The sequence below is a fragment of the Camarhynchus parvulus genome, chromosome 1A (genome assembly GCF_901933205.1).
Source record: "Camarhynchus parvulus chromosome 1A, STF_HiC, whole genome shotgun sequence".
Lineage (NCBI taxonomy): Eukaryota > Metazoa > Chordata > Aves > Passeriformes > Thraupidae > Camarhynchus > Camarhynchus parvulus.
The window spans coordinates 47,551,761-47,578,521 of record NC_044586.1 but is presented as its reverse complement, the minus strand read 5'-3'; the positions used below and the strand labels follow the sequence as shown (position 1 = coordinate 47,578,521).

General features: G+C 39.0%; 1 protein-coding gene across 2 annotated transcripts in view; it reads right to left on the bottom strand.

Moving 5' to 3' along the window:
- The window catches only part of KCND2 (potassium voltage-gated channel subfamily D member 2), a 265,294-nt gene extending 238,739 nt beyond the window's left edge, over positions 1-26,555 (bottom strand). The window contains exons 1-2 of one of the 2 annotated variants that reach the window (XM_030959379.1): positions 26,486-26,555; positions 23,190-24,363 (exon numbers count right to left, since the gene is read on the bottom strand). In XM_030959379.1, coding sequence (XP_030815239.1) covers positions 23,190-24,304 — 1,115 coding nt within the window. In that variant the 5' untranslated portion in view covers positions 24,305-24,363; positions 26,486-26,555. Of the gene's footprint in view, positions 1-23,189; positions 24,364-25,562; positions 25,902-26,485 lie in introns of those variants that run through there. The other variant, XM_030959378.1, reaches the window with a different exon arrangement.
- Between the last annotated feature and the right edge of the window lie 206 nt (positions 26,556-26,761).

The following is a 26,761-nucleotide window of genomic DNA, read 5'->3' as shown; positions in this document are numbered from 1 at the left end:
AGAAAAATATATTTCTGTAGCAAAAGTAAGATGCAAATAGACAAAAATGAGTAGCAGCACATTTCAGAACTACAATATTCTCATACATAGAGAAGTATATATAAGCTATAATGCTAAAATATATATACTACAATCTCATATAACTCTTGTAGCATGTGTAAAGAAGAAAAATTCAAATAGGCACTAAATTAGCTTTGAGACACATCAAACATGGGTTGTTTGTGTCTTTGGTGTTTTCCATTTTTTGTGTTTTTTAAGAAAGAGACAGGAAAATGGTAGTGTAGTCTTCTGAAAATAGTTGTATGAGGAATTGCAAACTTTTCAGGAAAAAAAATTGGATGAGTCTTAGTTATTTGGAAGGAGTAAGCATCTATTACAGGTAGGAAGATATGTCACCACTTGGGAACACAAACTGAGAACATCCTTTAGATTAAGATCCTGTGAATCCTTGCAATCTATGTTCTCCTCCCACCAAAGCAGAAGGTGTCAGGCTCTTCTGACAGAACAATTCTGCACTAGAAAGGGAAGGAGGAATCTTTTTAATTAGGGCCCTTTTCTATTAACTACTTAAGGAACCGGAAAACGTTGCAGTAGGCAAAAAAAAAGGGACTCACAAGGATGTATTTCCTGATAATCAGATCTCCTCCTGGGACTGGAAACAGATTGATCCTACCAGTCAGCTGAACATCCTAATAACAATCTTAGGCACTGTTTTCTCAAGTAGTGTTCTATACATAACTGAGAAAATATTAAAGCAACAGGTTTTTTATTGACTTTCAAAATTAAAACACATGTATTTAAAAATTTTCCTGACAAAGTGGTCCATGGATAAGTGTTTACTGCATATTTTATACATAATATATATTGAAAAAACCAAAAACTACTCCAATGCACTTCAAGAAGAAAAGCTTGAGCCATACATTGTACTTCATGTCATTCAAGCAACAGCAAAATCTGCCACACAAAATGTTTTTATTCCCTTTTTTTGCAAGCAGCTTTTTCAAAACTTATAACTGCTCAGAGGAAATTAGATTAACACAACATTATGAATATGGGCTTTATCTGTGCTCAAAATTACAATCTCAGTAGAAAGAAAAGGCAAAATGTATATTAAAATATACCTAATACTTGATATGATTAATGCATATCTACTACGTTTGATGAACAGAAATGTTTTATGGCATTTTAATGCATATTCAGTATTATTCTCAATAAAAATAGGCCTAGAATTTACCAAACTATGTTAAGTGTATTCTTTCTGAAACATAAAATTATTTGCCAAAATACCTTGTAATATTATTAAACATGGAATGTAATGAATGCAAAATTATTTTACCACAAGCCACTTGTGGTAAAATATGACAGTGACACAATCTATTGCTTCCCTTGCTAGAAACTCCAGGCAAGAGTCTCCATTCGTTATCCTTGATTGTCCATGCATGGCTGCTTAGATGAATGGATTGGTGATAGAAATAATCTGTTAAAGTCTCTGTATCTCAGAGACCTCCCAAACAGCAGAAAAAAGATAGTTACAATGACATATAATATCAAAATTAAACCCCCAAGTTCAGAAACCCAGTAATTTGAGGATATTTTTCTCTGATGAATGATCCAAAATTCACAAACAAGGAAAGGTTAGTTATAAAACTAGTCCCTATGAAACAGCTAGCAGAAATGGACAGATATGATCATAACATAAGTGTCATCTCCTTTACTTCAAGATCAAGCATTCTGTAGTTTCCTAAAATTTATAAGAAAGATTGGCCCCAACTTGTTTTTGCAGAACTCTATATTTCATCCAGTGCTTTCTCAGTTACTTGAACTGTTATAGATGAAAGTCTACTTTTTCCAAGTCAGCACTCCACTGCTCAATGAAAATTTTCTTAAGTCATTATGGCACTGCTGCCTTCAAAGAGAAATTTTAAATTACATTAATATTCATCAAATAGTAGTTAGAATAGTTGACAGAAATTGTTTCCAACCTTAAAGTTTTATTGACTTGATGCTATAGAATTGCATTTCTGTTTCCTATTTCCTACTACTTCCTACTTCAAATTAATTAAAATTGTATTTTGCTGGCAGTGCAAAGGCTAGGCATGGCAGATCAGGCCTCACTCTATTTTCACATTACTGCAAACTAGGAGACACTTGTGAAACAATAGATTTACACTGCTATAAAACTTTGTAAGTGGACTAAACAAGCAAAAATAACAAGTCTCAGCACTCCTTCTAAAAATGCTTGGAACTCCTCCAATAAAAAGGTCATATTTTGGAAGATGAGCTTGGTCTTTAGATAAGGTGGTAATGGACACTACAAACCATAAAATGCTCATGGCTGGCATAGTGGCTGACATCCACACATTTGTGACCTCAGCATTTGCCTGCTGTAATAATTTACAAACTACCAACCCAGAAGAAATGCTTATTGCTCAAGGAAAAATAACTTGTTCAAATTTTAGAAAGATGTTTATGATATAGGTGGTTGGTACCATGAAGATGGACAGGATATAGGAACCTAAATAAAACTTGCTGCATCACTGTGAAACTCTGTCTTCTACAGAAGCCTCATGCTAAATATAAAGGCAAACCTAAGGTGAAGAATTGTGGGGGTCATGATACTCAGAAATAATCCCAAGACTAACCAATGAGATTGCTGCTTCTTTGGTCACCACAGTCTATGAGGAAATTCTCAATATATTGCACAATAAATCTCTTAGTGAAAAGAACAGCAATGAAGACAGAAGAGGATAGTGCTGCCTAAATCTGGATCTCAGTGCTATGTCTGCATTTCAGAATAAAACCCATTTTTCTCTCTTTAATTCAGATACAAAGACACACATACACACACACACACACACACACACACACACAGGGGGAAAAATAGGCAGCTGTTATTTTAATCAAGAGTGCAAAGTACTGAGAAACCACAGTGGACTTTGCATGTAATTTTTTGTGCAGTATCAGGACAAGACTATCACCAAAGTATGCAAAGAGTGAATGTCAGAAATGTTTATACTTATGGAACCAATATTTCACACAGGAAATTTAGAAATAGAAAAATACAATCCCTGTTAAAAAAAAAAAAAGAAAGTAGGAAAAAATACCTGAAGGGAAAAGAAAAAAAGAGAAGGAAGGTTTATTCCTTAGAAACTTCTGTATGTTACTGCAAAATAACAAAACTGAGATACTGTTCATGATTTAAGACACCCACTTGTCAGTAGCACACTAAATTGGTGGTTGTTCACAAAACCAGCTAAAACATATCTATTGGTTTTACATGTACTGGTAAAGGAGAACTGGGGCCATAAAATACCAAACCCCACAAGTTTTTAGTTTCTCTGTCACATCTCAGTGCATTTAATATCCTTCTGTCATATTATTTATGACTTCACAATGAAACCAGTTATTTCCCATTATCTCTTCAATAAATAAGTAAAGCAGAGCATGCTGCAGCACTACAATTCGTTAATGAGATGCCTACAAAATCGTCACGGTGTCTGGTCTCAGAAGCTTGCACAGCATCCAACTATTAGAGTTCACCTCATCCCCAAAGAGTAATTGCATTTTTTACACATTGATATGTTCCAACCTGACGGCTGAGACACACATTTCAAAGTGCATTCCATAAAGTAAGTAAACCTTTCCATGACACATTTAATATTTAAAAAACCAAAAATTCTACAAGTGTTTTCCATTTTCATTAACATTTCCACCCGTCTATCATAAGAGCGTTGCCTTTTTTTCTTATAAGGAGAACAGGTCACAGCTTCTACCTTGGATTTCATGTGGGAAAAATCTGACACTCCAGCTCCCACTGCTATGAACTAATGTTATAGAAATGTTACATTATATACAATAACACATAACTAAAATCCTGATGTAAAACCTGCTGAAGAAAAAGAAAAGCCCTTCCATTAGCTCCTGTGGGCTTTGTCTTCAAACCCAAATGCTGGTAGAAATAATTGCATTTTTTACCCGTTTATCTATATTACTGCTTAATAAAAAAAATGCACAGGTAAAAAATGTTCCTTTGTTTTATTATATCAATAAGACTTTCAGAAGTTAAAAGAAACAACCATGACAAGACAAAATATTTACCAATATTTTTCAAATACAGCAAGTACAGTGTTTCCTGTCATTTCTACTGGCCTTTTTTATCACAAGACATAGTGTTCATAACACATATTTCTTTAGTTTTATTAACTGTAGGCTCTCTCATTTCATTTCACTGGTTTGTAGTGGGGTTTCATAATATTTGTGTACATTCTTTTCTATTAGCAATATTTTATATGTTGGAACAAAATTTTCAGTTATGTTTTCCACTGTTTATTAAATGCACTATCAAGGACAGAAGATGTAAAACTTTGGAGTTTTTTATGGTTTTCCTCTATTTATTCAACTAGTAGAAAAAAAATTACCTGAGACTCTTTAAATACATGTACAGAGGCTACTACACTATAACCGTAATATATTTTTTCCGAGGTGACCTGTTCAATACATTCTGAATACCTTTCTCCTGAGCAAGTTGCTGTCACTCTGTTTGAGTGGACAATGTCATTAGGGAAAAGCACCTTGGGCAAAGAAGCTTGAAAATGGAATGAGGAACAGTTAAATTGCATGAGTTCATTAAACAGAGCAGGACTCCCATATCTGAATGGGGAATAAAAAAGAATAAAGAGAAATAACTCTTGGCTCTGACATCATAACCATTTCATTTTGTTTTCCTGGAATGGGAAGACACTTTTGGTGTATGAATGTAGGTTTTCGTACATGAGTTAGTATTAAAGCTCAGGTTGCAGTCATTGAGTCTAAAGAGTGATTTACCTCACCTGAAAGTAGAGATATATATTTGAGCATCTCACCTGGGGTAGTATTAGACACTCCTAAATTCATTTGGTTGGTTTTTTTTCAAGTATGTGATTCAAGGGAAACAGAGAAAAATCACCTTTATTTACAATAAGATAAGGAAAAAGAAATTTCTCTGGCAGAAAAGGAAATCAGACATAAGATGATTGGTAGCATTTCTGTAAGAGTAAATGTCAGCAAAAAAACTTTTTTAGTCAACAGCCAATCTCAGGCAATAAGGATAAAGATACATGTTTATGCACAAAACTCATTTACACATGCTATATGATTACTGTTTAATAAGCCATTTCCTTCCAGGAAACAGTTGTGAATATGCATAAAGTCATTCATGCACTGCATTCATGTCAACAAAGCTGCAATGTTCTCTGAAATGGAATAACACCCAAGAATAAAATCTATTCTCTCTCAGTCCTTACAGGATTTTCAGAGTATTGGCATTCATGTCTCACATCAGAAAAAAAATTAACTGCAAGTTTATTTGTTTTTCATTAAACAAATTATTTGTCTAATGGTTATCATGTATTGGAGGAACCTAAGGAAGTGTGATGATCACTAGAAGTGATGGATTATAATTTGGAAAGGCAAGCAAGCACATAAGTCCATATAATAACCATTGTGCTGTTGGTAAGTCTTAGACAGTAATTAATTTTAACTGATTGTTTGACAGATTCTTGTTAGAGAAATGAGGTTTTTTTTCTTTTTACCTATTTTATATACAGGACCAAAGAATCATCTAGGTTAGAAAAGACCACTAAGGCATTGAGTCAAACTGTTAACCCAGCACTTCTGTGTTCACCACTAAACCATGTCCCCAAGTACCACATCTTCAAGTCTTTACCAACCCAAGGATGGTAACTTAACCACTTCCCTGGGCAGTCCATTCCAATGCTTGAGCCCTTCCAGTAAATAATTTTTTTCTACATCCAATCTAAACATCCCCTGGAACAACTTGAGGCTCCTGTGCTATCATTTGTTACTTAGGATAAGAGACCAAACCCCACCTGGCTACAACCTCCTTTTATGTAGTTGTAGAGAGAGATAAGGCTCACCCCTGAGCCTACTTTTCCCCATGCTAAACAATCCCAGCTTCCTCAGCAGTTCCTCATACAACTCACTTTCTAGACCCTTCACCACCTCCACTGCTCTTCTCTGGACATGCTCCAGCCCCTCAATGTCTTTCTTGTAGTTGATGCCTTAAGTTTTGGCTTTCATATCTTCCAGACTCTGTACTAGATTAGAATATAGCTCTGAACTTCATATAAAGTGTTAGCAAGCTCTCTTCACAATTTAGTTAAGACAAAACAATCCTTTTCCACCTGGAGAACCAAGGATACCATTGCAGCTTTAGGCTCAAAAAGTACAAACAACAGGGAATTGAGGAGCAATCTGGGAGGATGGGACTGCATAACCTGAAGCTGTAACTGGACAATTAACCCCAATATGTAAATGAACCAAAACTTATAAAAGTGTGAAAACTCGTAATCCATCATCCATCTTGGGTGGAGCCATGGCCAGGCTCTTGTACTGCCCAAGGAGTATCCTTTGGAAGCCTTTTAATAAACACCTACTTTATTCCTTTAACACTGTCTAGCCTCTGTTCCAGGTAGCCTCTCAAGGCATCATAGGTAGGGGCCCAGAACTGGACACAGTGCTGCCTTACCATTGCTGAGTACAGTATATGACATTATCCTAACACAGTTAGCAGGACAATCCCAAAATGTAGGCAGAACATCAATTCAAATGTCCTTTATGCCAGAAGAATAATATATGACACATTTTTCACTGACTATTTCAGTAAACAGATCAACCAAGAGATAAAACCTTTATTGCTCTAAATAGCACTGTTATACCAGGCCAAAATTAGATACATCAGGCTCTGTCTGTCATGTTCTCTTATGATATTAGTGCATGATATACTTTCAAGGTTGTCTGAAAGCTTCTGTGAGTTAGCAAGGCTTTTGATAAGTTAACGAAAAAAATACCAACTTGTTCCCCTTTCAGCTTTAAGAAACAGCAAATTCTGTAGTCCCATTGTTGATTATGACCATTTCTGTGAAATACTCAAGGTGGGATCTCATCTATGACTCAACATCTGTATTAGCCCCATAATTCCCACAATTCCCATCCACATTACAGAGGAGATGCTGTATAATTTACTTCCCATTAAGATTTTCCTGACAAAAACCAGATAAACCTGATACATAAGAAGTTGGAATGTACTATCTTACTGTTTTCCTGCTGATGAAACTATGCTTCAAGTACATTTAATTAAACTCTATAATTTGTTTTTCTCACCCTGTGTCTGCATAAGGTACTGAGAGCAATACATGTATTGGAGGAATGCCTATTAACATTCCCATGGATCTGGGATAAAATCCTTACAGTTTGACATAATTCAAGAAAGTAATTGTTGTCCTGGTCAATATCTTTCTAGTGGTTTTTATACAAAAGCTTGATGCAAAGCCCTCTCAGGTCAAACCAAAGACTATTTGATTTCCATGGGCTTTGGATCAAGTGAATAGCACTAAATCCTGCAAGGCACTCAGGGACTCACAGATATCGCAGCATTTATGCACCTTACATTGAAATTTTTATTACGTTTTTGTGTTCTGCAGCCGACAAAAGTTCTCACCACCTTGTAGATTATGACCTTTGATTATATAAATAGCTGAAGAAAGTAAGAGTAGTAAGAATTACTCGTGACTTTAAACCATCTGTTTTCCTGTTTGCACAGTACTCAAGCTCTATGATATTCTTGGAGACTCTGAACCTTTAATTAAGGTACTTAACAATAGCTATAATGAACCCATTGTCCACAATTTTTTAAAAAGTATTTAGGGAAAAAACCTATCTTCCTAATCTAAGCTTGATCCGACCCACAGTTAAGTTATTTCCATTAACTGAGAGCATGAGAGGGGGAGGTGAAGGAGATGAATTAGTGTAAAACTAAAGCCCTGTCTGTGGCTGAAAATTAATGACATGGTTAGGGCATAAGCAAAGGCAAGAGCACCATGGTACTACACCAGTTATACCATCAGCAATCTGTAATTTCTACCCAAGGCAGAAGTTGTATCCTTTTTCTTCAATGTGCACTGGTGGATATCTTGCCATTAATTTTTCTAATTGTTTTTTTAAGTCTGGTTTATAGCCTCTCACCATTAGATGAAATTGTTCTTTTATAGCATTTTTTTCTGAAAGTATTCTCCGTTCCACGAATGGATAAAAAGTCAAAATTCCTTTGAACTGAAATCCCAAAAGCAATTTGAATCAAACAAGCCAAATGTTTTAGGCTTTTGTTCTACATTTCTAAAAGAAAATGAATAAAAAGTAAGTGGGCTTCATTCATGTATTTTTGGAAACAGGAAATTCATAAATTATATTTTCCAACTACATTTTACTTTTATCAAAATCTCACATAAGAAAAAAAGTTCAAAGACTCCTGAAGAGATTTTCTATTTCCTTACATTGCAAGAGCTCTTGATGCTTCACTGTGAAATTTTGAGAAGAAATATGAGGTTTCTTTGGGAAAAAGTTTCAGATATTTATTTGAACATATTCAACTTATTCTGATATTATCTTAGATCAACAGAACATTATGGGTTGCAAGGGACTTTAAAGATTATCTAAATCTAAACTGCCAGCCTTGGGCAAGGGCATCTTCCACTAGACCAGCCCCATCCAACTTTGTCTTGAACACTTCCAGGGGTGGAGCATCTACAACCTCTTTGGGCCACCTGTTCTCATGCCTCACTGTCCTCCCAGTAAACAATTTTCTCCTACCATCTAACCTAAATGGTATCTCCATTTTAGTTTAAAACCTCTTTTTTTAGTTTATCTCCTCTTTTAGTTTAAAACCATTCCTCCTTATCTTATATGTCCTTGTAAAAATTCACTCATTCTCATTTTTATAAGATCTTTTAGGTACTGGAAGGCCACAAAAAGGTCTCCCCAGAGTCTTCTCCAGGCTGAATGACCCCAACTCTTTCTGCACTGTCTTCAGAGGGGAGGTTCTCCAGCCCTCTGATAATCTTTGTGAACCTCCTCTGGACCTTCTCCAACAGGTCCATGTCTTTCTTGTGCTGAGGACTCCAGAGCTGGATGCAGCACTCCAGGTGGGGTCTCGCCAGAGTGGAACAGTGGGGCAGAATCCCCTCCCTTGCCCTCCTGGCCATGCAGCTCTTGATGCAGCCCAGGATGCAGTTGGCTTTCCAGGCTGTGAGCGAACAGGGCTGGCTCATCTTCAGCTTTACATCCATGAGGACATGACATGGATAAGCCCACCCTTCAAGTCCATGCCTGATCAATTTGGAGATCAGAATGTTCTATGGGACAATGTTGAAGGCCTTACAGAAGTCTAGGTAGATGACGTTGGTCTGTCTTCCCCTGTCGACTGTCGCAGTCACTCCATCATAGAGAGCCACCAGATTGTTCAGGCACAATTTGCCTTAAGAAAGCCATGTTGGCTGTCCTAAAATACCTCTTTGTGTTGTATGTGCCTTAAAACTACTTCCACGAGGATTTGCACCACAATCTTCCCAGGCAAAGTGTATGTGGTTCCTTACATCCTTCTTTCTTTCCTTTTTGAAAATAGGAGTGATATTTCCTTTTGTCTGACTGTAAAAGTTCTCAGCTTTTTTAGAATTCTCTGACCAAAGTCAACAACCATAATCACTAAAAGTTACTGGTTTTTATATTGCAGTAAAGAAATCATGTGAACAGGAGTATTTTTCTTTACCTCACATCACGAATCTGTTGTAGTGAACCTGCCTGAAGGACCACAGTACACTGGAGAGTTAGTGATTCGCATAACAGTGAAACCCAGCAAGAATAGCAGACCATGCTAAATTTTTAGCCTAGCCTTCAGGCTGTGCTCTGTTGTACAAACACATTGTCTGCAGGATAAACCTTCCCAGATCACTGTAAGATAGGATCCTGCAGGTAACTTGGTACTGGTGATTACACCACCTGTATGACCTTGCCTTTATCTAAGAGTGCAGCAAGAAGCTATAATGAAAATATCCTTTATTAATAGGGTTGTTTTATTGCAACAAGTAAATAAAAATTATGCAATACTACAAAGAACCAAAAGAGAGATCTCTGCATGCACAGGCTCTATGCAGCATGCTGTGGAAAAATCCCCCCCACCCATCCAATGCTAAGCGAATGCATAGTTCCCAGCATCTGAAGGGGTATGAGATTGACTAGATAACTATATTCCTCTTTATGTTATTAAAACATCTATTTTATTAAGCCATTTGTTGTTGTACCTTTCTTGTCAAGATTCAGGAAAAATCCTGCATCTTCACTCTCTCACCTCACATCCCACCACACCATCCTGGTGCAGAACACTAGCCACTATCAGGCTGCTTTACTGAAGGACTAACAACTCAGCTTTTGCCACTGTCTATATCTATTTCTCTCTAGCAAACTAGTTAGGTAAATAATTTCTCCTCAGACTGTCTTCATAGGTCCCTGCTCTCAATTTGTTTTGAAAGGCAGTGGAAAAGGGGTTGGCATAATAAAAATATAACTCCAAATCTCAGAAGTATGTAAAAAAATTGTCTTCACACCAGGATTTGTTCCAAGGACAACTTAGAAATAACCAAGAAGCTTAAAAAAGAGTTTCTTTTCCATCATTATCATCACTCTTCTAGCTTTTCAAAAGCATTAGGTTGAACTGCAAATGGGAAGAGAACTATTTTTAAAAAGTATTAAATCAAAACTGTTACTCAAATTATGAAATAACCACTGTTTCCCCTCAAAGGAGAAGCAATGTTTTGATAGTTATGTAGGATAGCACTTTTTAAAAAAAACTTTTTTGGAAGTTTATAATACAGCTGGCCAGTGAAGGGAAGATAAAAAAGGAAATATTGTTTCTTCTGTAGTTCATTCATCTCTTTTCACAGACACAAAAAATTTAATATGCCACTTAATGCATAAAAGAGCAAAATTTCATGAACTCTTACACCCACAAAAAAAGGAACATACTGAAGGAAATGTCATTTCACACTTGTAAAGAACTCTACTAGTTGGCAAATTTGAGATTTGCTGTTCTGGAAAAGCAGATCATGAAGACAAACTAAAATGAGTTAAACCAAATCTTTGTTGATAACAGGATTTCATACCGAATTACAGAATTCCCTTACCAGAGAGATTGGTATGACTTGCAGAGAAGTGAACAAAGTTCAGAAGGAAAATGAGAAAGACATAAACTCTGAAGCAGCTTTGACCATAATACCCTGTCATGGCCTTTACGGTTCTGTAGTACTTCAGTCTGGAGGCAGCTTTAGAGAAAATGATATTTTTTAAATTGAATTAAATATGAAAATGATTACTGCAGTGAGTAGAGTGTCCCTGCTGAAATTTATTGCAGCATGTCTCCAAAATTTTCAGTCTGCTTCAGAGCTATGCACTGGCAATGCCTAACGGCAGTCTAGAGCTCTGAGATCTCCTGGAAGAACAGTGGCATGGGGGGATGTGTCTGATATCTCTCCTCTGGGACACTTTAGAAATGCACAGTGATGAAACAGCTAACAAGCCACCATGTGGCTTGGTCTTTACATTTCCCATTCAGAAGAACAGAAACAGTTTGAAGGGTAATCAAGGTATTCAAGTTCTCCATATCTTAACTCACAAGCATTGCTATTTGAAGAATGACTTCTTTCCTGCAGAAAATTAAAATGAATACTTAAATTTTAATTCAAATTTCTAGAGACTTCTTTGAAACCAGCCCAAACATTAAATCTTTTTTTTTCAAATTTAAAATTTTTGATGTGTTGTTTGAAAAAGGACAAAAGATTGGCAAAAGCACTGAAGCGGTCTTCAGGGTTACATAAAACAAGAATATTTTGAGTTCAAATGTAGCAGATATGATGCCTTTTTGATGAAGTGGGAATTGCCATCAAATGCCAACCATGTATTCTGCTATGATCTTTGAAAGGAATATGCTGTGAGCCTTTCACAATTATATAACTTGGGAATAAGGGGAGCTTAGGATTTATCTCATCCATTTCCACTTGGTATTTAAAGTCTCTAATAATTATAATAAATTTCATTTATACTCAGTGCAGAGGAATGAGCACATCCAGATGCTTGCTTCTCTTCATTACCTCCTAAGTGAGAAAAGGATGACTACTTCAGAACTATTTAACTTTTGGAGGAGTAAGTTAAGACCTATAAATATCTCCCAGAGATAGTAAGCAACTGGCAGAGAAATAAGTTGGAATTCCACCTCCAGATTCTTCCATAATAATTCTATTGTACAGCATGTCCTATTTGTCTCCTTTAAAATAGTTTTATGTTCTGATTGTCTTCTTTAAAAACCACACACCTAAGATCTGATCTCTAAATTCTATAGCTATATTCTTCCACACAAACATAGAGATTGGGAAATGAACTATGTACAGACAATATGAAAGGTTTATTTAAGGAAACCTTTCTGTTGCATTTGGATTTGTTTGCTTTGAAAACAAGGGAACCTCTGAGAATAGCTAGTGAGCTAGGAAACAGGTATCAGAAAGTATATTAAAGCAGAAGATACACCACTGAGAGAGACTAAAGAGATGAACCAATCTGTTTTCAGCCTTTTGATATATTTCAAAACCATTTATGTGGATCTAAATCCATACTTCCATCCATTTTTCTATCCAGTATTCCAAATAATCTGTCACTTTTCTCTGTATTCACTTAATTTGTTTGCAGAGACATTGGAAGCAGTGCACACTAAATGTTGTGACTACATAGAGTAATAGGGAAAGCTCATATGCAGTCTGGAGAAGTGTAGCAAGACCCCAAAACTCTTTGCTATTGCATGGCCCAGCAAACTGTAAATGCACTCTGTGGATGACTGTCTGACAGACATTGTGCTGTACTCATGGTGTGAAGATGGCTCAGGGCAGCCAGTTGCCAGAAGGAAGCAGCATCCAAAGGGATTTGGGCAGCTCACACCAGGCACTTTTCTCTGTCTTCTAGAGACCTGAAACAAAACTGGTTCCTATCTCCCCCTCCCACAAGCAGGACTTTATCTTGCATGTGCACTGTTGCACAAAGATGTCTATATTTTAAAATCATTGGTCATCTGTGCCACACACAAGAAGTCAGCAGCATCTCTGGTCTGCGGCTGTGCCTGTCCCCAGAGGTGGAGGGAGCCTGGCACAGCTCTGCCAGCGCAGCAAGAGGCTAAGCTGTGCTGAAGGGCCCACCAGCACAACCAGCAACACTGCTATTGCTTCTCCCATGAATTATTTAATGCACTAAACTTCAAGAATTTGAGCCTTTGCAGGAAAGAAACTGTAGGCTAAAGGAATGATGACAGTTGCAGCCTTTCAGCAGCTGCAACTTCTCCAGTGATTTGACTGTGATGTGATGTAGAGAGAGAGAGGTGTCAGAAGTAGCACATGGTCTGAGCAGGACAGCATACATATCCCATATTACCTGGGGCTTTTTTTTGTAAGGACATTCCTTTATAATATTTACCTCTAAAACTTGGCACCTTTTGACACATACTGTAGGCTGATTATTGTGTTCACAAACAAATCAGATAAAACTTGAGATTCCCTTTAACTTGGAAAATAACTAATACTGAACATGTCAAATCATTAAGCCAGTCTGTGGACAGATTTACTCTAAACTATCTGTCTGTGGGAAAGCTTCAATTTGTACTCTTTCAAGCTTCCATTCAGATGCTAAAATAGCAAATTCTGCCTAAATTCTCAAACAGTCTAGAGTTTACAATATTTAAAGTTTCATTTTATATACGTACATATCAAATAAATACAAGAGACAGCTGCAAGCATAGCTCTTGATAAGTGTGTGAGAATAGGTGTACATATTCTATTTGTCCAGTTCTCATGTCTCTAGTCCATGATATTCATGTTTCAACTTGGATTTCATCAACTGATGTAAACAAATGCATCAATAACAAACCAAACCAAAATGTTTAGAAAAACGAAAAATTCTCAATTCTAGAAGTGGTACAAGATACTGTGGTATTTATATTTCAAAGAGTTAAAAAGAGTTGTTACTAAAGATGCTTGATACTGCTGTGTCTTCAATAGAAAGGCCACAATTCTTTACCTGTTGCATACTAACAATGAAGTGATTAGATATCCTAAAACAAAAAAGCATATAGGCTCTTCATAATCAGATTTGGAAAACTTCTTCAACCTCTCTGCTTTTTATTCCTCTGTAGGAAGGAGAGTTGGGGACCAGCATGTTGCAGCTGTCACCCACCATGTCAAAGAGCATCAAGCAACTCTGCACAGTGCAGTAGTTGCTGCCCATAGCTGATAAGGATGCTCAGGGAATTGTTAAGTGGCTGCAAGGGGAAGAGATAAAAGTTACAGAAAATGAAAGTAAGGCCACTAACACAATAATAAAACTCCTCTTTTGGGCTATAAAAAAGGGGGATATGAATAGTAACAACAATGAAAAGTTAAGGATCCCACTCACATTACATATGCACTCATACAGAAACCTCTCTTGATTCATCTTACTGAAAGAAGCAGTGAGTTAGGATGCAAAAGACACATTCAGACTGTAAGCTATTACACAATCCTAAATTAATTCCTTCACAACCTTACAGTCTAACTCTCAGCCATTTACAGGGAATGCCTGGATGGCTAAGCTTTCAAGTGATAATTTGAAAGACTGTTCTCTGTGCATCGGCCAAAATATTTTGAGAATCTGCCAGTATAATTCATAGAAAAAAAATCTATATTTCTGGATACACATTTGAAAAAGTTAAGGTTTGGCCTCAAAATATTTTTTATCCAAAATAATGATTAATTAAAGCATGTTAATGTGTTATCCTAAAATTAGGCTATTACAGATACCATTAAGGAGATTCACAGTTACTTCTTAATCTAAAATTAATTCTCTTAATCCAAGAGATTTAAACTGTAGTGAAACATACTTACTTGATTTTAATTTACCACAGTACTCAGAGTAATTAAATAAAATCCTAGAAGTTTATACTGCCTTTTATACTATAAGAAGTCTTAGCTAAGGACACTGAGTCTTTGATAATCAAACAGCTAAATTTTCTTCTACAGATACATATAAGATTTCTGTTTTAATGCTGACATTATAAGAGATTATATTTTAAAAAAATATACACGTGTTCTCAATACTGGGATTTTTTCTTCATATGTTATGTTTTTATAAAAACCCTTAGTGCAAGTAGTAGTAAGTGCAGAACTGAGCTAGACACCATCCAGTTAAAATCGGGGCACAAATCACAATGCATCCTCAAGGAGAAAGAGCTGTGATATAAGATGCTTACCTCAGGAAATAAATTTTTTTACAAAGAATCAAGAAAAAACCAGGAAAATGTGCTTTAAATATGCTTCATTTAGGAACAGAGATTAAGGTAAAAATTAACTAGCAGAACTGTAGACTCTGCTTACAAAGTTCATATTACAGCATAAAGAGAAAACACAAAGGCCGACAAAGTACTCCTCAAACCTCCTACATATATCTACAAACAGTGTCCATTAAAAAAATCAAATAGACACAAAATAAAAATGTTTTCCACCATACTAGAGAAGGGGATGAATTTTCAGTGGTCAAAATTGAGAATTAACTTTTACCTTTTCTTACCATGCTTCAGCATCTCAACAAATTTACTGTGTATATGCTAAATAAGAGATCTGTTGAAACCAATAAATCCTCAGACTGCATGTTTATTTGAAAAATGGAATCACCCACCTGACATTGTTTCATAATTTTTCACACTGTTTCTAAAAATATTTCCATTATTAATATCTACATGTTATAGCTTCCATTTCTTACACATCTTTTCATGTTGAACTCTTGGTTTGAAAACCATAGAGACAGAAAATTAGGATCAAATATACCCCTTGGATAATTTACATTACTCTTGCAGTTACTCTTCTTTTTTTCTTGAATTACTCATTCCTCTTTCCTTAGCATACCATTCTTATCTCCTTGCTACAGTATTATATAAAAATAGGGCATATTCTATTTTAACAAGACCTGAACCCTAGTAGGATCCATTTGATTCTGATAGGGGCATTTGATGCTGCCTCCGGGACATCCCCAAAATCTGAGTACAGTATTCTATACTTATCCTAGAAGTCACTCCTGTGCACATAAGACTGTTTTCTAAGGTGACTGGGTTCCTAGCTTCAGCTGCTCTCCTTTGTGTTTCTAACACCCAAGCCTCTTCTGAAAATTCAAGATGAGTGCCTATCTTCAGACACACAAATGCCTTTAAATTCTTCCTTGTATTGCTCGGGCCCTATAAATTAATGAATCCAGGAGAACTCTTTGTCTATGAATTTTGACTTCTCAGTTCAACCAATCAGATCAAAGAAACCAGTAACATAGATGAAACTAAAAAAACAGGAATCAAATGCAAACTACTATTCCTAAATACTTTAAATATGCAAAATTTTACTTTGTTCACATGAAAAACATTTTTCTAGGTTTTTTAGCAACCTCACGTTTCCTCTAACTGAAGAACATGCTCTGATTAAGTACATTTACACAGTAGCTCCTAATGCTTTCACCTTCAGGATGGAAATCTGCAGATAAGGAACAATACTACACAGTGGAATATAAGAAATTAAACTGCTTTTCTAAACACAAAAAATACAATTGCTTATATGACTGATATCATTGTATCTTTAGTAATCAGAAAGATAGCAGTTTTTTACTCTTTTATTAGCTTTTGTCAATGCACTTAACTGCAAGAATTTGAACTCATGGTAGTAGGAAGGGTGTACTGATACCTAGGTACATTAAGATGTATTTCCTAATAATGCATAAGTTGTGTCTATGCTGCTATGAGAAAAGGAGTGCAGTCTCATTTGAATTATAATAGAGATGAATCCTGTTAGATTTTATTCTTTTTATGCATTGATCACGTGATCTTCACAGGTACTCATGTTTAAACCTCAGCCCTCATATGTCAGATACCTGAATAAGTTTTTGTCTCCAGGATTTTTCTGCAGGGCACTCATACCTGTTACACATCAGATGCTCTAGTCAAAAGCATTATTTTTTATTTCATCTCAAATCACATGTATTTAAGCCTATGCTGCGAATATCATGTAAATTTCATTGTGTACTTTGGTGAAAATTGATTTTTTTTTTGTAAAAACAAACCCCATGGCTATTTTACTTAACAAGACATTTATAAAACATTACCAGAGACACAGGAAGATCAAAATCATGTGCTTCATAAAAAAAGATATTAAGAAATAGTGGTAGAAATTAGGGCTCCTAACTGTGTTAGGGGGTGATGTCCAAGCAGGGTGACTATTATTGTTCCAGGAAGTGTAGTGTAGAGCTATCATTTTAAAGTACTGCCAATATATTCAAAACATTTTCTCCACCGCATAATCAATTCAGAAAAAAAAAATGTCTTAAAGACTACGCCTTCCAGAAAAGCCTGTGCTCCTATCTATTGCCCAATAAATGATAGGTACAGAAATATACAGAATCTTTTCCATCACTCTGTTCACTCTGTCAGCTCTGTTGTCAGGTTTCTGATGAAACCTGTTCACGGCAATTCTAAACAATTTCTGTATTTCTAATTTATACTCCCTCTTTAGAACAATCTATAATCTTAACTCCCAATGAACCAGATTCTTCTCTAATTAGCTTACTATGATGAATATTATGAAATTCTGCCAATGGAATATAATGTCATAAAAATCAAGTAAAAAGAGTAACTCACTAGACTGTCTTTCAAATGTCTGAAAACTTAATTGTCACCCTGAAGTTCCAAGATGTTCTGAACTTATTTTGAATAGTCGCTTTATTTCTGTGGTATTTATGTTCCCCTCTTCAGAAATACAGTTTCCATTTCCAGATATTTTTTTGCATGGCAGGCACTATTTCTAATACTGTATTCATAGATTTATGTGGCTTTTATATTGCAAATTTTTCATTTTAGACAAAGGCACAATGATGTGAGTCACGGATTGTCATCACTCAGTTTGAACTTCTTGGGTTTGATCACTTAAAGATTTTACTAAAATGACAGTATTCACTGATGATTACCTGAATGATAGGCCTTAGTTAATAGATCAGGCACTAGACATAATTACTCTCCGAGATGATTAGTTCTGCTGTACTAAGAATATTTCTATGCTACATCCAGGTCCACAGTACTCTAATTGTTCTTATTCTTGTCTCAAAGTAACAAAAAGGAAACAAAATTCCATCTGTTTCTACCAGAGGAGCAAATATGTTAGATCCTGAGCAGAAAGATCTTTTTCTTAAGCACCACCTTCATGTTCTTCATAACTGAACTAAGGAAGTTCATGCTCAAGACAAATGAGTGAAACAAGCTAAGTCCTTTTCCTCTCTAAGAGATTTTCAGGATTTTTTTGAAGATAAAAGCTGGTCCCCAGTGCAACTAAATAAGAATACAATTACTCCACTCTCTGTCAAGCAACAACAACCCAATACAACTTCAGTAATCTTTTTGTTACAGAACAAAGAATTTTTTTTACTGCTATCAAAATGACCCTCAGTATAACAAATTCTCCCTGGAGCCCTTTTTTAATCTCTAGTAATGTACTTTGAAGGTGATCACAACTACACTTTGTCCCTCCTCTGTTTTATAGGCTAAATGTCTCCGCTGTGAAGAGAAAATAGTTTGAGACATCAAACACATTTGTAAAATACAAAATCCACTAGGTTGTATATAAAAAGACAAAGATAGAAAAATTCTATTTGAAACTGGGTTGAAAATATCAAACAAAAAATGAATGAGCAATATATACGTACAAGATACAGAAATAATACTCTAACTTTATGAATCTCTACATTTGTAACACTAATCATAAGAATATATCCAAACTTTTAATGAAATTTTTCATAAAACAAAGATTTTGAATTTTGTTCTCCCTTGTCAGATTTTACTAAACTCAATTTTTTATTAAAAGTTCTAAAGAGATCGATTATTTCAAACTAAAATGCAGAGACTATAAGGAACTAAACACACTGAAAATGGCACAGTGGTGAGAAAAGAGAATATGTGTAGCATTTCAGAAAAAAAAGTGATGATGTGGAAATTTTATGATGCTCATAAGGAAAAATCTATCAAACAAAGGTCAGAACAAAAGATCTACTCTGAGGAAAGTTCAGGTCAAATAAACGACAATGATGATAAACTAAAGATTAGATCTAGTAGTGAAGGATGAATTAGAAACCTGGAAAAAAGGAGCAGAAGAAAAAAAATAAAGCCAGCAGAGTCTTAGTACAAATGTTTAACTCATCTTGAAGTAGGGAGGAAAGGTGTCAACCAGTAGACAAACACCAACCATGAAAACTACAGGAAGTGGTAGCTGGAATAAATAATGGAAAAAAGAAATAGATAGAATACACCCATAGTAATGAAAAAAGAATGAAAAAAGGGCTGAAGATGGCAAAGAATATGAATGTGCAGGAAAAGGAAATCCTTTGCTCTCTTCCCTTGTTCACTGTTTGAGGCTTTCTGTTATCACATCTAGTCATCTGTTTATTATAAAGTCTTCAGAGAATTTGATATATCTTAAGTGGGTTTCCTCACACATTATGGACTACATTAACAAATAACGAAAACAAATAGTTGCTTTATCTTTTCTGAAAGACACACCTCTAGTTTATAAAATGAAAGCAAATAAACGAGTAGTCAAGTTTAAACTTCCCTTCATGAAGTATTCTGCTCATCTACTGAAGCATTGTGTGACTTGATAAAGCTACCCAATGTAAAGACTATAAAAATAGAATTTTAATATAGCAGTGAGAGTGCTTTAAAACTACTCACAGAAGAGCACTATGTTCCTTATTAAAAGTATAATATCTTCATAAAACACAAACTACACTACAGCTCTGGCTGACTTGGGAACAAACAATATCCTTACACCATCAAAACCTTACCAGCTATTCCAGCTTATTTCCTGGCTCCTGACAGGGCAGATGGAAATTTATTAGACTGTCATGTTATAAGGTGACAGCAGAAAGCGACAGAACTGTCATTATGGGTGTAGATGTTCACAAGCCCCTATGGAGGTCTGCCAGTCCCAGTTCAGTAGACTTGAGCTCTTCTCTCTGTCATCTTCGCACTAACCTGATACTCGACCTCTGTGCTTTCCACTATTATCTTGAATCTACATAAAATATTTTCTGACCTCTATCCATTTTATTCTATTTTCTCTTCTTGTTTCTACTTAACTTTTGCTATAATTAATCCTGAAAAAAGACTAGTTTGAAGTTAAAATCAGACAGTTCAGTTTTTGGAAGTGTGCATGCTGTTTTTCTGGAGGCATCGTCCTCTTTCTTTCTCTGCCTTTATTTTTCTCATGTTCTCTTTTTTCCTTTGCTCCTTTCTTCCCTTTTTTTCATTTTTTTCAGCTCTTTCATATAAAATTTCCATGCACAGGTACTACTTGAGCTGAGAAGTGAAGAGCAGTTAATAGCTGGAATATCCTTGGAGGCAAAAATATAGTAGTATTTGAAGTCACTAGCACTCTGCAAAGGAAAATGTAATCTATGTTTTTTAAAGACATTTTAATTGCTCAGCAATCATGCAGAACTGAGAAATATAGCTCTGCTTCCAAGGTAATAACTCCCCAAATTGCAAAGGTCGCTTACTCAATACCCTTGCTATCTAGAAAAATATGACAATGACACCAAGACTCAAAAACTCAATTTTATGTTAATCTATTATTCACTATTAGCTTTCATGAATTTTTGTAGTATTTCACATATCCTGCTGTGTGCTACTGTCATTTAAAACATAAAGACTTCATCAAGCTTTATTTCTAAATGAAAGAAGTTGTTCCTATTGAGTCCATTTATACATTCCTGATTCAGCTAAAACTAAAGTTAAAATGAACAGGAGTTCTGTGTTAGTAAAGAGGTGGTAAGCTTTAGCACATAGAAAAGGTATCAGTACTAATTACAATCAGCTTTCACTGACCCTTGATGCTTTTCCCTACAACTTCCCTCTCCTTTTCGTAATTATTCCATCAACTAAAAAGATTTCAAAGCTTTTATTATGCTGATTTTAAATAAATTATTCACATATATATATTTAACATTTCAATGTAATCTTTACAAAGTTATCATGATGTTATTAAAAGGACCTAATCTAGCTAATGCACTGATTAAAGATTTAATGAAAATTGGAGATGTCTGTCATATTTGAACCTGTATCATACCTGAACTCCTGAGGGTGAGACTTTGGATCTCTGTTCAACCTGCTCAAAACTTTCTCTGTTCAAACTACCTTAAAAAAAGGAGTCAAGCAGGAGAGGATTCTCTTTAACCCTTTTTGTTCCACCTGAGACCAAAATATTGTGTCACTGTATACTTAAGAACAGGTTCTTAGGCTCAATTCAAAGAGATTTGAAATTATGTTCAAATTACAGCAGTACTTTTGAAGATTTTGCTCAGAGTAATACACCAAAACCTGGAATTACAGAATAATACTCATGTACTCTGTGTGTGTGTGTGTGTGTGTGTGTGTGTGTGTGTGTGTGTGTGTGTCTCAAAGAAACAAACAAATCATATCAACACCAGCTGTGATACATACCTGTGCAATAATCAGCGCAATTTGGGCATAAAACAAGACAAGTTTCTGTTCAGTACCATGGACAAGTACTTTCCACATTGTGAATGAGCATGGAAACAACTTCCTCAGAAAGTACATTTCGCTACCAAAAAAAACATACACCAGCTTCTGTTTTTTTTATGTTTAAGTATCAGTCAATTCTTTCTTGAAAATATCACTGTTCTAATTAAAAATAAATGGTTAAAAATCAGCATCAGAAAATACAGGAATGTGGATCTAGATACCATGCCTAACTTGTTTCTTCTGGTAACTGGGCCCTCCATTTGTCACCAGCAACGGAAAATGATAACCAAAAAACCACCCAGGAACCTAAAAGGCAGGTTAAAATCCCCAAAGCTCTTGTCACTCCTTTTTAGCATAACTTGCCCTTACAAGAAGTATGAAATATTTACTATGCACTATATTTATCTTCATTTGTTATAGCACACTGAAGATAAAAGCCTTGTATAAAAAATGGTGGCTTAAGACATTCCTTTTATCTTTTTCAATATTTTGTATGCGCGTTTCCCAAGTAAATTATTATTGCACATAATTAATCAAGTTTTTCATAATAGTTTAATAATGCACTTTCATTTTGTTAAATTTAAAAGTTATACATGCTCCATAAATCTCAACAGTCCCAACAAGATATGGCAAAATGCTAATAAAATTATGGGCTTGGCATTAATGAAAGTGCAAAGTTTGTCATTTAGTATCTGTAATTATTAAATTACTAGTCAGTTTGTAATGAAACAACAAATTTTCAGTTTCATAGATGGTACTATACAACTCAAAATTAGGAATAGGGAAAAAATTGTCACCTCAAATTAGTCAACCTTCTAAATCCCTATTGTAACTACAGACAAATGCATTTTATAACTTAGTGCAGAGAATCAGCTGATACAATCAGACACTGGTATCAGAGACTTCATAAAATATACTCTCTCTCATCTTTCCATTAAAATGCATTGCATTCTAATGTCAGCAGTGACACTTTTTAACCCCTGTTCTCTGAAAGAAATTGTATTGCCATTGGAATTGCTTAAAGACACATGCTCGATGTGTCATATGTCTCACACTTCCTCAGATCATTTTCCAGAGTGTGTCACCAGTCAGTGTAGCTTGACACTCATAATTTAAAAGTTATAGGTCCATGAAAATCAAAGGAAATGTGTTCAGTGTCTTAAATAAAATCACAAATATATTTTTTTGTAAAGACAGGACACGATTTTCATGAAAATAAATCATTTTGTAATAACAAACTCAATATCCAGGTCTACATCAATACACGACTTAAAACAAAATGGCAGATCCACATACTGATCAAATTAAAAGCTTGCACTTTGGTTCTCCTTATAAACATTAATAATTTAGCAACACTGTAACAGGGCCTGCCAGCAAAGACAGTACTCCATTAAAAATCCACCGATAACTCACACATACTCATAAAATATTCCAATTTCACTGTCCAAAACCAAAGAGTTTCAAGACTTTTTTGCTTTGTTTTGTTGTTTGCTATGTCAGGTTTTTTGCATTTTGTGGATTTGGGTTATTTTAATTTCAGCAATGTTGTTAACTCTCTTAAACATGTAAAACATCTAGAAGGAAGTCACAAGTTGTATTCTTAAAGTTCTGTAACAGATACTTACCCTCACATTTTTTTCTATCACCATTTTTTTAAAACAGTATCTTTCCGTTCATGCCAATACACTTGTTGAAATGTTGGCTGTAACCAAACACCAGCTGCACTTACCCCAGTGTTGTCATGGTGACGATGGTGTACCAGAAGGCTGCAGGGATGCTGGTGAACTTGCTGGCTGAGGAACCCTTCTCTGCATAGTACATGACTGTGGCAAAGATGATGATGGCCATGGTGAGTGAGAAGAGGAGGAAGCCTAACTCCGAGGCACAACTTTTCAGCGTGTAGCCCAGGATGCGCAGACCCTGTGAGTGGCGGGAAAACTTAAAGATCCTGAAGACACGAAAGACTCTTAATGTCACAAAAGCCCCACTGACATCCTCGTTATCTGTCATCACCAGGCCAATGTAATATGGCATAATGGCCACCACATCAATGATACTCATGACACTGCGCACGAATTTGTAGCGACTAGGAGCTGCCAGCAGACGTAGGAGATATTCAACTGTGAAGATCATGACACAGGCAGTATCCAGACAGAAGAAAGCCACCGCATACCGCTCTCCACAGGGCAGCTCTTTGATGCGACCTGGGCTTACCCCACAGGGCACTGTCTCCACCACGTTGGCAATAACAGAGACGGCAATGAAGAAACCAGTGACATAGTAAAAGACCAGAGCCAGGGTACTGGTGTGTGGGTTTTCAAAGGCCCGCCACATCCTCTGACGAGCTGTCATTGAGGGTAGGGAGCTCTCAGCTACATGATCCGTATCAGCATCATCCTGCAGGCGCTCAGCATTCTCACGCCGGCGATCCTTGTACTCCTCGTAACAGCAGTCACCAATGATCTCAGGGATGATGCCAAAGAAGGCCAGCTCCTCATCATAAGCTGAGATGCACTCCTGGCGAGGATAATGAAGCTTCCCAGTACGGTAGAAGTTGAGAATGTGGCGGAAAATGTCAGGGTCCCGATCAAAAAAGTACTGCTGTGTCTCAGGGTGGTAGAAGAAGTCCCGCTCTGAACTGCCCAGCAGAGTGTCAGGGTAGCGCTCTAAGGTGTCCAGCCATGTCTGGAACTGGATGCCACTCACATTCAGCACAATCAGAGAGTCCTGGCTTCGCTTTCTCTCCTGCCGTGGAGCAGCTGGCATGGGACCAGTAGCCACTGGCATCCATCCTATGGCTGCTGCCCTGGCAAAGGGTAACCAAGCTGCTACACCTGCCGCCATGGTTCCAAACACCTATTACAGCTAAGGGAGTCAATCTAGAGACAGTTCTGGTCCAGCCACTAAAATAGAGAAGGAAAAGAAAAATACAAATTCTCACACACTCTTGAGGCAGCAGAATTTCTGAACATTTTTGTGATATTCCGTATTAACTGAAACCCTTTTTGCTTCCTTTTTTTTCCCTCCACCTTTTTATCCCAGAATATGCTTTCCAGGCACTGGTCACACTGTTAGGACAATAAATGAGGGCACTTGGAAATCCCTGTATTCAAAGCCGCTTCTCTAACAGCCAGATCCTTTGGATATAAGGTCTCCATTCGAAGCCCCTGGATGGAAGCAACAGTCCTCAAATCGCTACCCCCTGGAGCCGGCTAGCAGCTCTAGTGCAGCTGTGCAGCCACCTGGAAGGAGATTTTCCTCCACGCGCGATGCAGCCGGTCCCCCCGCCCCTCCTCCGCTCGCTCCCCGCCCGCCGCCGGAGCCGGGCCGCGGCAGGCAGCGGAGCCTTCCCGGGCGGCCGCAGCGGGGCCGCCAACGCCGCCGCCGCTCGCCGTGGAGGGGCGGAGGGGATGGGCCCGGCGGGCCGCCCCGCTTCCCGGCGGCAGCCCCGGAGCAGCGGCGCGAAGAATCCTCTCCCTGACCTTTAATCGCAGTCCGGGGACTCCTCCAGACCCCGGCTAGGGGCCGGGGGAGCCGGCGGGGCAGGGGGAGGAGCTCCGGGCGGCAGCATTAAACTTTAAGGCAAGTTTTCCGTGCAGGAAATGCTTTGAAGGGCAGAGGGATGCCGGGGATGGAGCGCCGGGAGCGGGGAGCGCCCCACAGAGCAGGAGCGGGCAGAGCGGGGCTCTCCCCGGGACGGAGCATCAGGGCACGGACAGGGGCAGATCTGCGGCGAGGAGACCGGGGTCGGGGAGAGCCCCCGCGGTCCTGGCGGGGGCAGGGGCGGGGGCTTTGGAGACACATGCAGTAGGTGGGCTGCACGGGGCATCCCCGGGAGCGCTCGAGCGGGCGGCGAAAGGCGAAGCCGAGGAAGGCTGGCTGTGGAGCGGGAGAGGGGCAGGAGCTCCCTGGCGGTGGGGGAGGCCGGCCACCAGGGCGGGCGGGGGGGCGCGGGGCAGGGGTGCGAGTGCCGTAGGGCTCGGCGGTGGGTGGTGGATCATGCCCCCCCCACCCCCCCCGTACCCCCGCCTCCCTCCTCTCGCCCCTTCCCCTCGGCTCAGTTCTCCAATCGCTCCAGACGTGCCCAGCCTGCGGCACCTACCTGTGAAAGTCTGGCGAGAGCGCTCAGTTGCATAGAGACTTTTGGAAATACGGGCTCTGCCGCTAGATCTCCGCGCCCCGCCGGGAACGGCGGGGAAGTAGTTGCTCCTGAGAAAGCTTGATCGCATCCAAAGGGACATCGATAATAAGGCTTTCCCCCACCCCCACCCCCCTCCGCCACCGCCGAGCGCCAAGCAACAAGTTCAAGGGGTGGGTGGGGGGAAAAAAAACAACGTAATCGCGCCTGGCAGCTCTTGGAGCACGTCCTTGCGGGGCGCGGATCCTGCGGCGCGGGGCCGCTGTCAGGCGCGGCTGCGGCTGCGGCCGCTGCCCCTGCCCTGCCGCGGGCTGCGGGCGGCAGCGGCGAGGCCCCTGGCGCGGCCGGGGGCGGGGGAAGGGGCTTCCCGCTGCCTCCCCCAAGGCGGGCGGGCCATGCCACCCCGCCGCGCCGCCGCCGCCCGCGGGCGAGGGGCGCATGGGCGGGCGGCGGTGCGGGCGCGGGGAAGCGCGGGGCGGGTGGGCAGGACATCGCTCCGCGGGCGAAACAAAAGGGCTGCGGGCAGCCGCGCCGGCGGCGGCAGGGCAGGCAGGGAGCGCGGCTGTGCCTGCGTCGGGGTGTGTGCCGGTGTGTGTGCCGGTGTGTGTCTCTGCGGGGCCGGGATCGTGCGGTCCAGCCCCTCCGCCGGCAGCGCCGCGCAGACCCTCTGGAGTTCGCGGTGCTTTGGGTAAGGATCGGGCGGCGGCGGTAGCTTAGGTGAGGTACCGAGGGGATTTCTGGGGAGCGCTAGCTGCTTTCAAGGGAACGGGAACCGTTCACTGCAAAAAAGGGGGAATGAGATGCCTGGGAGTGAAGTGTAGGATGCTCCTCACGACCCGCCCCGAGCCACTCCGGAGTTCTGGTTGCAATATCCAAATGGCTCTTACCAGCTTTGGGGACGGCGAGAGCTGGGACGGGTGTGGGAGCCTTTTCCTCCTCCTCTCCGTTCCGCTCCCGTGCCGAGCCGCGTCCCTTTTCCCGACGCTAGATGGCGCGTGGATGACGGGAAGTGAGCGCCCGCCGGGGCCGGGCGAGCCCCGCTCCGCGCACCCCCGGCGCTCTGCCCGCGCCGCCCGCCCCGGCACCGCTGCATCTCCGCGCCAGACGGGCACGTAGCTTCCCGAGCTCTGATAGTGCCGTTCTGACAGTGCCTATAAATAGAG